The following is a 14,005-nucleotide window of genomic DNA, read 5'->3' on the forward strand; positions in this document are numbered from 1 at the left end:
TCAAGTTTAGAACTTGAGGTCTCGAAATCAACCATCTAAACGCACACAACTTCGTGTGACAAGGGTGTTTTTTCTTTCATTATTATCTCGCAAATTCGACGACCGATTGAGCTCAAATTTTCTCAGGGTTCTTATTTTATGCATGATTAGATACACCAACTGTGAATAGTAGTCTTTGACAATTACCAATAGTGTACACTGTCTTTAACAAATAATAATCAAGACAACTTCCTGTTTTCTTGAAACGATGTCGGGATGGTCTCCGTCAACACATGCCTGAGATTGTCGTGTTTCATTTTCTTGATTAATCAGTAACTTCCCCTTTCGGGAAAATTAGTCGGACTTTGGTGCTTTTCTTGTTTGTTTTTTCGGCTCTTGTCATGTTGTGTCAAAAATGAGATTTGCCTGGGTTTGTTCTGATCTTGAGAAGGTGTTTTTTATACATCAACAAGGTGCAGGGTTGGATATTTGACTCATATAACAACGTTCCTGTTCATGAAGAGTCTGGCCAGTCACAGCGATCTTGTTATAACTATTGGATGGTGGGACTTCTGGCAGCCATCTTGGATATATTTTACGTGTGTCTGACACACTGAAAGTTGACTGTAATATTCTTTAACCACCAAAACAATCATCACGATCTGTTTAACATTAAACCTATTCGGTCTTGAGGTGTGGTTTGTTCGGGATTTAGGTGTAGATTATTGAAGCAGCAAAGGACAGAATGACTAAGGATTTGTAAACACTATCTCCATGTCCATATTTACAAAGAAATGTCCCAAATCGTTGCTGAATCAACTAGTTGACAGTTTCAAAGCAGGCAGTTGGATTTGACTTCTCAAAATAATGAATCACGTTAATAATGTTTGACCCCCTAGTTTGTTATATATACAGTCCTTCCTTAAATAATAGCACTGTTATAAAGAGCTTTATAAATATACGTCACAATGCTAATCCAAAACGAGGCGATGGGCGCAGCCACTGCAAGTGATGGGGGAAGTGCGCCCATAGCCCCATTTTGGGTACGAATTATGACGTCATGCATAAATATTAAGAGAGGCGTATAACAACGTTCCTGTTATGAAGAGGTTACTTGGCCAGTCCTTGCATTCTAGTTCTATTACATTTTTAACAAAAGTCAACTTCATTTTTTGTGTATTTGTAATACTATCGGTTTTTCTCTTTTGGTGAGGTATAGGGAGGTAGGGTTGTGGGAAAGAGACTTTTGGGATTTGGCGATTACAGTAAAAACTAGTTGTTTGATTTATCTAAACACTAAGCCCAGACTGCTTCTATGTCGAGGATCAGTCATCAGTCTTAACACTCATCATGACATGAACTATCTCTGGGTGGAATTGTGGCTTCAGAACCTAGACATGGCTATGGTTGCACGATACCATTGGCCGATGTATACTCAGTGGGTGTGAGTTTACCCAGCGAGGTAGGGGGTGCTTCGGGAGGGGATTGCTTCTAGATAGGGGGGCTTTGTGTCTCATCTAGTATGACTCACGTCCTGTTTGTGTAGAAATCTGAAGACCCTTTAGACGTCACCTGTTCGATGACGGTGACTGAAATCTCAAGACCGAATCGCATTTCTTAAAATTTGATCATGTAGTGCTTTGCTGTACGTCAAGAAATGGTTGATGTTTTCAGAACCTGTGCATAAGCTTTGTTTACCGCTTAACGGCCCTGTAGTGAAATTTGCACATGATTCTTGTTTGGCATGAACTTGGTTGAAGAGTCATGTCAAAGGTCATATAATTAAAAGGCGATCGGACTTGCGACATCATTGCTAGTACAAATTTATACCCCACCTCGCCCTCAAAAAAGAAATACGTGCGCACTCCGCTTGTTGCCGCTTTGATCTCTAAATGGTTAATATTGGATGTAATCAAGTTGTTTGCATAATTGAGAATTTTTGTCCCAGCGAATTGTTTGCACCTTGGCTGTTTCTGTATAAGGCTGTATTTGAATTAATAGATACGCCTATTGCTTATGGTGTTGCTAAGGATTTCCTATACTTCAGTGCATGATGACGCGGAAAGATAGCCGTAGCCGTAGTCACTAATCTGGACATAACCAAAGCAGCTGCAGCTGTGGCTTGGCTACCACACCATCAGGCATTGAAGCAACGACCTTAGCACTATGCGCAGCAACCAATTCAGACACGCCCTTATTCCCAGATCCACACTAATACCTTGGACCTGTATGTGTGAATGGGATGTCCGCAGGGAACAAGACTTTGTTTCAGGAAGGTCAGATGAGTTTGAGGTTAGATAAGAAAAGAGGTCATTTGTGACGTGGTTAGTTGCCTTGGTTGTGACGCTATGGACAGTTGGACACTTTGTTATCGGTTTCAGAATAGTGTCTGACATATTTGTTTCTGTTTTTAATGTAAGACGCCTTGGAATATCGAGGTCCCTTGATGTTCATGTCAAGGATTGTTAGACAAACCCATTATATCCTACTAGCTAATTGTTAATGTCATATTGATTGTGGTAGCTTTGTACTTTGCAATAACCTTAGTTGAGTGGCTGAATTTGACTAGAGATACAAGTCTTTGTGAAGCTACGTATTCTAGTCAAATTGAAAACTGAGTCGCATTATACAGGACAAGGAGTAGCTTTGTCCTTTTGTCCGTAATCCTACAGTTTCTTTTATCTGTTTTGTTTTTGACTGTTCAGGTTATAAAGTGGAATGCTTTAACCTGTCGTGTTTTTCCGCAGGATTTCGCGTGACTCTTTCTCCGCATCACTAGACGACTTGACGTACCGCGGCGACGCCGGGGAATCGCTGGCGATAGCGGACAGCTTCAGCGAAGAAATGTTGGCCTGGCTGGAGGATCACGACAGCAGCGCCCAGTCGGGAACACTTGTCTGACGCAACGAGATACAGCAGAGAAAGCTGCTGTCAAATTAAGGTAAGGCTCCACCCTTCTCTCTCTTGAATCTTTTTGTTATTGTAAACCCACAGGTTTCATACATCAAATTAAAGGAACACGTTGCCTTGGATCGGACGAGTTGGTCTTTGAAAAGCATTTACAACCGTTTGTTACAAAATGCATATGGTTCGAAAGATTTTTTAAAAGTAGAATACAATGATCCAGACACATTTGCCTCGAAACTGCGTGGTTTTCCTTTTACTTTGCGAACTAACAGGGTCGGCCATTTATGGGAGTCAACATAAATGGCCGACTGTGTTTGTCGACGAGGTAAAAGGAAAACCACGCAATTTCGAAAGATACTTGTGTGGGTCATTATATTCTACTTTTAAAATATCTTTCTAATCATATGCATTTTATAACAAACGGTTACAAATGCTTTTCAAAGACCAACTCGACCGATCCAAGGCAACGTGTTCCTTTAACCCACTCCACCCACAGCAACTGCAATGGTGCCCTGTGCTTTTGCTGTGGTGCCCTCTACAAAAGTTCCAATACAAATTTTACATTTTTCCCATAAAAGGACCTCTCACCAGAGGAAAACTGACAACAGTATTAATTTATAAAGGGCATTTATGAAAACAAAGCGCCAGGTATTTTTACTGCAAGGAGTGGGACGAAGTTTGTAATGGTTTACAAGGTGCTGTGGCGCAATATTCTGCTAATCCAGCCAGGAACACAGGGGTGCACTGGGTTCTTTCACATGCATTTACACAACACATGGGACCAACGACTTTACGTCCCATCCGAAGGACGAAGCAATGGTTAAGTGTCTTGCTTAAGAACACAAGTGTCATGGCTGGGGATTCGAACCCAAACTCTGCTGATCAGAAACACCAGAGTTTGGAGTCGGTGTTCTAAACCACTCGGCCATGACACTTTCAAGGGTGAAGTTTAAGGCCTTAGGTTTGGAAGGATTTGGGGTTCTTCTTATCTTTTTGTGTGCTTTGTTACCATGACAGTTATTATTTTGATTCTAATAAAATTCTGATTACACTTTCTTCTTGACACAGTTCCCCATCCCCTGGGCTGGTTCCCAACATCTCTTCGCTGAAGCTGCGACCTTCTGCTGGCAGATTGTACAATCTCACCCCCGACCTCTTCATCGACAACCCCTCATCGGGGGTCCTCCGTACATCACCAACCCTCTCTCTCTCCTGTTGTAGTTTACCTGTAAATAAACGTCTCTTTGTAAATTATTGTCTCGATCATTCGTGTGTACATTTTATAAGGTTATTTTAAATGAAATGGTCAGACGAAATACAAATTTTACGGAAGAATATTAAGTTATATATTTTTTATGGCAAGTGTTTCCTTTTAAGTGGCTGATTTTTCTCGTTATAGAATTTGTTTTCAGACTTCTGAGTTTGTTTGTTTTTTCCTTTATACCAAAGTTCTGTTTTTGAAATAGAGAGTACGTTTCATTAATAGTTGTTCTTTTAAATTTTGATAACGCAAATGATACAATTTTTGGGGGGAAGCGTGAGTGACAAAAATAATGCAAAATTTAGTATTCTTGACATGAGATAAACAATTGTGTTTACTGAAAACAACTAATTGTATTACTCTCAAGAAAATGTTTCTATTTAGATTTTTGGGAGTGACACAAGAAACGTTTTATTGAAGATTTGTTTTTGTTTTTTTCATATCTCAAGAATACCATATTTTGAAATTAGTTGGAATTTTTACAAACTCAGTATGTCAATGAACCCAACAGTGAACTGAATATTTTATAAAGACGCCAACAAATTGTAGCTAAGTAACTAAGAATAAGTGTGCCCCTTTCTACTTAATTCAGCAGTTGCGTAAAATGTGTGTTCAACAAAATCCGTACCTCACTTTTTTACAAGAGGGTTAGCAAGCTCAAAAGGCTCTATCATTTGCAAGTGGGGAAAAAGTCTTGTTAAATGTAGTTTTTTAATAATCGTATTTGTTGCAATACTGCTGCGCTTCCCAAAGTAAGTTTGTTTTTGTTTATTAATCTGGTAAAGCTCTGGTAGCATGTGACATGTCAATAACTAAGCCCACCTTTGTGGCACGACTTGGAAACGTCAATCTCAATATTCTGAACTTAAAGGGGATGCAAAAGACAATTCTTGACAAATCAAATATGATTTGAAATAACTCAATCACCACAAAATGACTTGGGTTTTTTCTCACAGAGTGGAGTACGGCATGAAATTAAGGCTTTGGTACTTACTGGAATCTTTTTTACAAAAGTACGTATAGGTTTAACCGTTTGGAATCAAGATTGGTGTTACTTGCTCAATAACTCTTCATGTGGCTCTTTGAGGGTATTGTGGAATCTCCTCAAGTGGCTGTTCTGGGCCCAATTTCATGGCTCCGCTTACCGTAAGCAGGGAATTCTGTGCTACTGGGCAAGCGTATTTCATGGGTTAGCGTCAAATTTTGGCTTCTGCGCGTGCGTACACCACGATACTAGGCATTCTACGCTTACAAGGCTAGCGCAGAAATTTGGCGCTTGCACGTAAGCTGGGAATTGTGATGGAAGTGCAGAATTCGGCGGAAAGCAAAGCCATGAAATTGGGTCTTGGTCTTGATGACAAAAGAATCCAGGTAGAGTCAGTTAGCTTCCACTTTGTGTGTGCAGTGGACAGACATTGCGAGGAATGTTGCGAGGAACGAGGAATGTGCGTTTGTAATTGAGGGTGCCCCACTGACATCTTGCTAGTTGATACGCATAAATAGAGTTTAACCCGTCGAGTAATTTATCAGATTCGTTGTTTCACGTCTTCAAGCCGTTTATCAGTCGTTTTGGTTCTTATAGATTTATGTCAGTGGTTTATGGATAATAATCATTCAAACATTCACGTCGTTTGGTGGCAAATTATCAGTACATTTTGATTACATTTAATTTGCATTTTGTATACAAACTTTAATAAGTGCACTCTTCAACGAAACCAAGTTGTTGCCATAGAAATAAGATAAGCAATGCTGTAAGTGCTCTTGTTGATTTGTCGTGTGTCTTAAAGAATTGAATTGTTATTGAATCTCATGTTCTCATGTCCTTAGCAGTATCTCTGGCGGATTAAATTCCCCAGTTTTCAGACTTTGTATTTTCAGGGTAGATTCGAATATACTTTTCTGTTGCAACACCACAGTCCAAGGTTTTGTAACCAAGGTTTAAAACTAAGGAAGCCATAATTGCAAGGCAGAAACAGATTGCCACAGTTTGTAACAGATTGCCACAGTTTGTAACAGATTGCCACAGTTTGTAACAGATTGCCACAGTTTGTAACAGATTGCCACAGTTTGTAACAGATTGCCACAGTTTGTAACAGATTGCCACAGTTTGTAACAGATTGCCACAGTTTGTAACAGATTGCCACAGTTTGTAACAGATTGCCACAGTTTGTAACAGATTGCCACAGTTTGTAACAGATTGCCACAGTTTGTAACAGATTGCCACAGTTTGTAACAGATTGCCACAGTTTGTAACAGTGTTACACAAATATTGAAAAATAGTGTGGAAATTGTTGGAAACAAAGCACCCAATCATGGGATGTATTATTATTTTTTTTTTTAAGTTTGCAATAATGTTGAATCTGTTAAGCACTCAAATTTTACTTGGCACAAAAAAGGGAAAACAGATTACCGGCCAAATTGTCATGTTATACATCTTAGATGTAACTGGTTCCACGCCACTTTTTGCTAAGCAATAACATCGTTCAGCAAATTGTCTGCTTTTTTAGCAGCTTAATTAATTTCAAAAACATTTCAATTTTATAGGATTTATCAACCACTAAGACCAAATTGCCTGTGATCGTTGTTTTTGAGATGCAGTGTTTATATTTCTAGGAAGTTCTTTACATGTAGCGAAGACAGACACCAAATTTCACAGTGTCGCTTTGTAAAAATAATGTTGCCAAGCAACTCTCATTTCTGAGCAGAACTTTGCAGAAATTTGCCTCAACTTATCTCATAATCTGCTTTTTTATTGGTCTATTAGTACTCGGCAAATTCATTTTGACAGTTTCTTATGCTTGACAGTCAACTGTTTATTGTTTGAAACAATTTGCGGTCATAGTTCTTTTTTATACCCCGTACTTCGCTGCTGCTGTATTTTGATTGGCTGTAAGCCACCTTGTGACATTTTTCATGCTATCTTATTGGCTGTGTGTGAATCAAAATAATTGAAGTCAAACGTAATTGTCAAACAGTCTGAATTGTAAACAGTTTGAATTGTTTTTCTTGGGAGGGGGGTTGATTGCTCCTCTTTGAAAAAATGCTGTTACAAGTTAAAATGAGCCTCAAGTTTGCCTTCTGTCAGCAAAGTTTTTGGTAGTTTTAGTTAATGTTCCACACCTGAAATTATTGAGGGTCTAGGATTGTGTAGGATTATTAGAGAAAATCAGTGTTCAAAACTAGTCAAACCGCCGTGGAAGTTGAAGATAATTTCTTGACAAAATGTTTCATGCAAAATAAAAAAAGAAATGTGTTTCCATTTTGCAAGGCTAAGCATGGGTTTGATAATGATATATTTAAGAAATTTCAAAGGTGTTTTTCCTTAAACTAAAGAGACCTATTTGTTTTTGTTTTTTTGAGACTAAGAAGTGGCTTATCAGTTTGGGTAAAGTTCTGTTATTTATTTATTTTATCAGAGAAAAGTGGGGGGGGGGGGGGGGTGTCGTTACAACGACACGTAGTTTTTTTTTTTTTCAATCCGCTAACTTAAGTCCTAACTTACAAGATCGCAGAAAAATATATTTGTGAATATTTGATCAAATTGTATTTAAGACCTGGGTTTTTTATAAACAAGTGAATGGATTAAGATTTGATGTAGTGTTAAAAAGAAATATTGAAACAATAAAAAACGACTATGTATATTTTTGATGTCTGTCTCTACTTTGTAATGTTTGATTGTCAGAACAGTAGCTATGAGATTGATTTACAGACCATCTATCTTTGTTGTTAAACATAGTACCATTGAGACCATCAGTGGCCACAACTTGATTGTACCAAAATGCCCATAGAGCCCAAAAACGGACGCAAGGTTTGACCTACGAATAACTTTCATTTACATAGAGGTCAAAGTATCAAAGGTCATATCAGGATGTTTCCTTTGTTAACTTAGCTAGCAACCCAATTTCCTCTTAATATCAAAACGTGTTTCTTTGGGTGAAATAGACCATGGTTGTCAAACATAGGGGTGGTGGAACATTGGCGTGTCAGAACAAATGTTTGTAGCTCTTACACATACATAATATATATTGTTGATAAATAAATCCTGAAGGTTGGCTGTGATGGGTTTGCAATACAAAGGTCTACTTCACTCTACTTAGCTGTAGAGCAAATACTACAATTGCATTGTTCCCTATGCCGGCAGGCAAAAAGCTAAGAGTTTTACACACAATAGCGCCCTCAAGAGTCCTATCCCCGACGCCCTGTGACATGCGCACCACGTTAGCGCCCCCTTTTTCTCTTAGCCGGCAAAGGCAGCGGACGTAAGTACGTGATTGTCCGTTTTGCGGTAGATTTCTTTGCCCTTTTTAGCTGACAAGAGTGTAGTTTAGCAGATATCCGATAAAGGATAGTCTGTAAGTTGTTGAGAATTTCTAGTAGACTGGTAGAGTTGTTGAGAGGGGGGAAGGGGAAACGCCCCGGTAAGGCCAAAAAATCGCCTAGTACCGGGGCGACACCCAAGAAGGGACGAGTTGGTAAGCGGGACTCCACTATGGGGCCCGCCCCATCGATCCCAGGCCAGCCAGCAGGGCATGCACAGCCAGAGGGGGTACCCCTCCATGGCTCGATGCACCCAGGGCTGAGAACAGGTTATGCACAGCCGGAGAAATTACCTCTCCACGGCTCGGTGCACCCGCCCCCCACAGTGCACACGCAAGTACCGCGGTGCCCAGGGATGGCCTCTTGTACCGCCGCCCCGACCAGGTAGCCTGCGCTATCGGGCTCGGGGCGCTGGCGGTGGCCAGGGAGATTGGAAACGGGGTTCAGACCCCTTGGGGCCCCGTCGGAACGTTACGTTCCGGAGGGTCGGCCTCTACATCAGGGTTTACCCACTGCTCGGGTATTCCCGCCCCGCAGACGGCCTCCTATACTACAATGGAGTCTGCTCGGGGACGCCTCTCCAAAAAGGGCAAGAAAGCCCGCCCTCGAAGTCCCAGCTCGAGCGGCTCTACCTCCGATTGTCCCCACCGTGACAAACGTCACAAGGGTGGGGACCCGATCTCGAGGGAAGAATTTTTGGAAGCATTTCACACCCTCGCGGCCTCAATTACAGGTCGTCGCGAGGATGGTGGACAAGGCCCGTCTGACTTGGCCACCGAACCGGTGCCCCACAGTCAACACAGCCATGGGTGGCTTGCGCCGGGCCAACGGGGACTCCCCCCGTTGTTTGCCACACCCGCCCACAAAAGGCGGCCCGTGGCAGTTTTCGTGGCCGCGCCGCTAACACGGCGGGCTCACGTTACCCACAAACTCAACCTGGCCAACCACGCACCCAGTCGGGTCGTGGTTTCCGAGTGCCCGCCCCCCGATATACCGGGGCGTGGCGCAAGTGACTTGACAAGTTTCGAGCGGCCTCCCACCAACGGACCCGTGGGGGGCCGCCTCTGGAATTTTCTGGGGTCCTGGGGGCAAGTGACCTCCGACCGGTGGGTCGAAACAATCGAAACAATCGGCCGCGGTTACGCGCTCGAGTTTACGAGGACCCCCCCGTCAGACATGCTCACGGCCGACACCCGTACCATCCGACTTAGCAAAGCGCCGCTCCCTGGAGGGGGAAATAAACACCCTCCTCCTCAAGGGGGCGGTGCGTATCGTCCCCCGTTGTGGGACTCAGACGGGCTTCATGTCAACCTTCTTCTTGACTCCCAAGAAGGAGGCTGGCGTGTGGCGCCCAATTTTGAACTTGAAACCCCTCAACAAGTTCATCCGTCCGAAGCGTTTCCGCATGGAGACGCTCAGGACTATACTGAGTTCTATAGTGACGCCCGCATGGACGGCGAGTCTTGACCTGAAGGACGCATACCTACACGTCCCAGTCAGGCCGGAGCACCACAAATTCCTACGTTTCCTATACAACGATACCCTGTACGAATTTGTGGTGCTCCCATTCGGACTCTCCACCGCACCTCGGGTGTTCACCCGGATTGTAGACAATCGGGGCGGCACTGCGGAGGCGGGGCACCATGATATTTGTTTATCTGGACGACTGGTTGGTCGTGGGCCGTTCTCGGGAGGAGACGGAGGCAGCGCTCCAATATACCTGGCGCCTGACCTCCGACCTCGGATTTATAATCAATACCGAGAAATCCCACCTTATCCCCTCGCAGGTTCCCACCTTTCTCGGTGCGTCCCTCGACCTGCGCAGGGGATTGGCCCGCCCTTCGGAGGAACGCCTACTGAACCTTCGGCAGTGCGTTTCTCTCTTCCTCCAGGCAGTGGTGGCCCCGGCGCTGGCCTGGCTCAGGCTGTTGGGCCTTATGGCCAGCATGGTGGATTTGGTGGACTTCTGCAGGTTGAGGATGAGGCCCATTCAACTTCACCTGCTCTCCTTTTACAGGCCCATTCGGCACCGAATCCACCACCCGGTGCCGACCACGCCCTGGCTAGTTCCCCACCTTCGCTGGTGGCTAGCCGATGCGAACATCTCGCAGGGCCGGGTTTTTCGTCCGCCCCGCCGTCGGTGACCGTCACGACCGACGCGTCACTCCTCGGCTGGGGGGCAACCCTCCATCCGTGTCAAATCGCAGGCGTGTGGGGTTCCGAACACCGATCGGCCCACATCAACGTCCTGGAAATGTTGGCAGTCTCCAACGCACTACGGCATTTCCAGTCGGACGCCAGGGGCTGTGCGGTCCTGGTGAGATGTGACAACGCCACAGTCGTGACCTACATCAATCACCAGGGGGGCACCCGGTCGGGACGCCTGTGTGCACTGGCCTGGGATCTCATCCACTGGTGCACACAGCGGGGAACAGCACTATCAGCAGTCCACATTCCAGGCGTAGAGAACGTCACAGCTGACGCTCTCTCAAGGGGCTGGATTGTCCCACGGAGTGGTCCCTTCTCCCACAGGTGGCTCGGTCGCTCTTCCACCTGATCGACCGGCCACACGTGGACCTGTTCGTCTCCCATGCAAACCACCAGTTGCCGATCTACTGCGCAAGGGGCCCAGACCCCAACGCGTGGAAGATTGACGCTCTATCAGTACAATGGGACGGCCTACTGGCTTATGCGTTCCCACCCATCTCGCTCGTCTCTCGGGTTCTGACCAAGATCGAGCAGGAGGATTGCTGGGTCCTTCTCATAGCCCCGTTCTGGCCCCGCCAACCGTGGTTCCCACGACTCGTCAGGTTACTGGTCCACCGTCCGGTGATCCTACCAGGGCGAGCGGATCTCCTGTACCAGCCCAGTTCGGGGATGGTCCATTCGGCTCCGGGGGATCTTCACCTGACGTGCTGGGTGCAGTCACGCGATCCCTCCGCTCAGCAGGCCTTTCGCAACGGGCTGCAACAATCGCAGCCCAGTCACGACGGGCCTCCACCAGGAAGGTAAACAACAGCCGACTACGCCATTTCTTTAAATGGTGTGGCCGGGAATCCCTCCATCCTCCCAATACTTCTGTAGGGGAGGTGGGGGATTTCCTGGTATATCTCCTAGACAGCGGCCTGACGACCGGTACGGTCAGAAATTACAGGTCAGCCATCGCCGCGATCCACCCCGGATTCCCGGACGGTTCCTCCGTCTCAGACAACGGGGCCCTTAGCCAATTGATCAAGGGGATGTTTGTCACCCGTCCCCCAGAACGCAAACTTGTCCCGTCTTGGGACCTGTTCGACGTTCTGTCAACCTTAGCAGGGCCTCCCTACAAGCCTATGGATTGCTCCACACTACTACAGCTCTTCGTCAAAGTGGCGTTTCTCCTGGCCGTCACTACTTCGCAACGGCGCAGTGAGCTGCACGCCCTGTAGGTAGAGACCAGACATATCCAATGGGAACCAGGCAGCGGCCTGCTGGAAGTGCCCTAACACCTTCAGCAAGCTCTACCTGAAGGATGTCCTCCAGGCAGACGGCAGAGCCGGGAAAGAAATGCTGAAGACGGCCAGTCAAGTTTCCCAGAAACGCTAACTGGTGAGTCCACTTTCCTCTCTTATACATGTAATAATTTGTATATTACCTATGTGCATTGGACATTTAACGAGGTGTACCTATTATGTTTTTACCCCATAATGGCGATACCCCCCTAAGGTCTTGCGCACGATTCGCGGGCCCCCAGGGCCGCGCGCGTGGTTCTCGCGGTTCCACGCGCCTGGACTGACCTGTTAATCATGGTCTGGCCCTCCGTTGCGTAGCCCGCCTCTGGCCCTTTGGCGCCCGCTTACCGGCGGGCGAGCTAGGGCCCTCCGTTGGGGTTCTTAGGCACGCCCCATGTCCTACGCCCCTGTAGACATACGATAGCCTGCGTATACCCACCGCCTACTCGGTGCGAGTCTATGCAATTGTAGTATTCGCTCTACAGGTAAGTAGAGTGAAGTAGACCCCCCCCCCACAGTAGTGTGGGTGGGTCTACGAGCGAATACTTACCTGTAGAGCACCCTCCCTCCTACCCCACTATACGAGTGGTTTCTTGAGTACTTAGGCGCGTAACGCTTGACGAAAAAGAGGACGCCGACGTGGTGCGCATGTCACAGGGCATCGGGGATAGGACTCTTGAGGGCGCTATTGTGTGTAAAACTCTTAGCTTTTTGCCTGCCGGCATAGGGAACAATGCAATTACAGGTAAGTATTCGCTCGTAGACCCACCCACACTACTGTGGGGTGGGGGTTTATAGGTAAGTCATTGGAACTTTCGGGTTTCAGAATTCAGCAGCAGTATTTAAAAGGGAAGGTATACATCTGGTAATCACTCTTTTCAATAAAACAGCTTTCAATGGTGAAAAATATTCAGAGATTCATTTCTCTTCAAAGTTATGTTTTATGCAAAAAGATATTAGTTTTTATGGCAGTGTCATGGCTGAGCGGTTAAGAGCACCGGATTCAAGCACTGGTGTTTGATCAGCAGGGTGTGGGTTCGGATCCCGGCCCTGACACTTGCTACATAAAATTGGGGAGGTAGTGCTTTCTGCTCTACCGGCCAGACTTCGAATTGATGATACCCAAGCCTTTATTGTATGGACTGTGAAAGGGGTAACCCTGTTTCAGCCCTAGGAGTAGGTGGCAACGGCCTCTGAAAAAACCCTAATTGTAGCCTACACCTTGAAAGGCCTTCAGGCCTTGTGTGTAAGGCGACTTGCATAAAAAAACAAATTAAAAAGAAATCCCCCAAAATTTGAATTTGAGAAACAATACTGCCAGATTTTTGTTGGTTAAACTTCGGATTGTCGGTTATATCTCAAAAATGCCTCCACCTTTTTAAATGAAATTGTATTGATTTGGCCTGGAGCAAAGAAAATTTATTGAGCGGGATTTGAATCAATGGGCTCCGAATTAATGTGCTGGGCCTAATGTAAGTGGTCTCATTATTTTGTCATTGTTAGGGGGTGCCAGTCAGAACAGATTAGTTTTATTTGTTGTACTTGTCTACATTGATGTGGGATTAAAACAATCAAACTTTTCTGGGAAAAACTCCCAAAGGTGTATCGTTAGGATTAAAGACAGTGGACACTATTGGTAATTGTCAAAGACCAGTCTTCTCACTTGGTGTATCTCAACATTATGCATAAAATAACAAACCTGAAAAATTCGAGCTCGATTGGTCGTTGAAGTTGCGCGATAACTATGAAAGAAAAACACCCATGTCGGACAGTGTTGTGTGCTTTCAGATGCTTGATTTTGAGACCTCAAATTATAACTCTGAGGTCTCGAAATCAAATTCGTGGAAAATTACTTCTTTCTCGAAAACTATGACACTTCAGAGGGAGCTGTTTCTCACAATGTTTTCCCCATTACTCGTATTCAAGAAAGGTTTTATGACGATAATTATTTTGAGAATTACAAATAGTGTCCTCTGCCTTTATTTTAGGGAAGTTGTTAGGGTTAACACAAGAATAAAAAGAGTCGTTAAACGGATGTTTCTTTACAGTT

The 14,005-nt window shown here is 45.0% G+C and overlaps 1 protein-coding gene across 7 annotated transcripts in view; it reads left to right on the top strand.

Moving 5' to 3' along the window:
- LOC139951675 (uncharacterized) overlaps nucleotides 1-7,780 on the top strand; it is a 125,789-nt gene extending 118,009 nt beyond the window's left edge. For 5 of the 7 annotated variants that reach the window (XM_071950668.1, XM_071950678.1, XM_071950687.1 and 2 more), the window contains 2 exons: nucleotides 2,727-2,920; nucleotides 3,955-7,780. In XM_071950668.1, coding sequence (XP_071806769.1) covers nucleotides 2,727-2,880 — 154 coding nt within the window. In that variant the 3' untranslated portion in view covers nucleotides 2,881-2,920; nucleotides 3,955-7,780. Of the gene's footprint in view, nucleotides 1-2,726; nucleotides 2,921-3,954 lie in introns of those variants that run through there. The other 2 variants (XM_071950696.1, XM_071950705.1) reach the window with 2 other exon arrangements.
- The last annotated feature ends 6,225 nt before the right edge of the window (nucleotides 7,781-14,005 follow it).

This window comes from Asterias amurensis, chromosome 2 (genome assembly GCF_032118995.1).
Source record: "Asterias amurensis chromosome 2, ASM3211899v1".
Classification (NCBI taxonomy): Eukaryota; Metazoa; Echinodermata; class Asteroidea; order Forcipulatida; family Asteriidae; genus Asterias; species Asterias amurensis.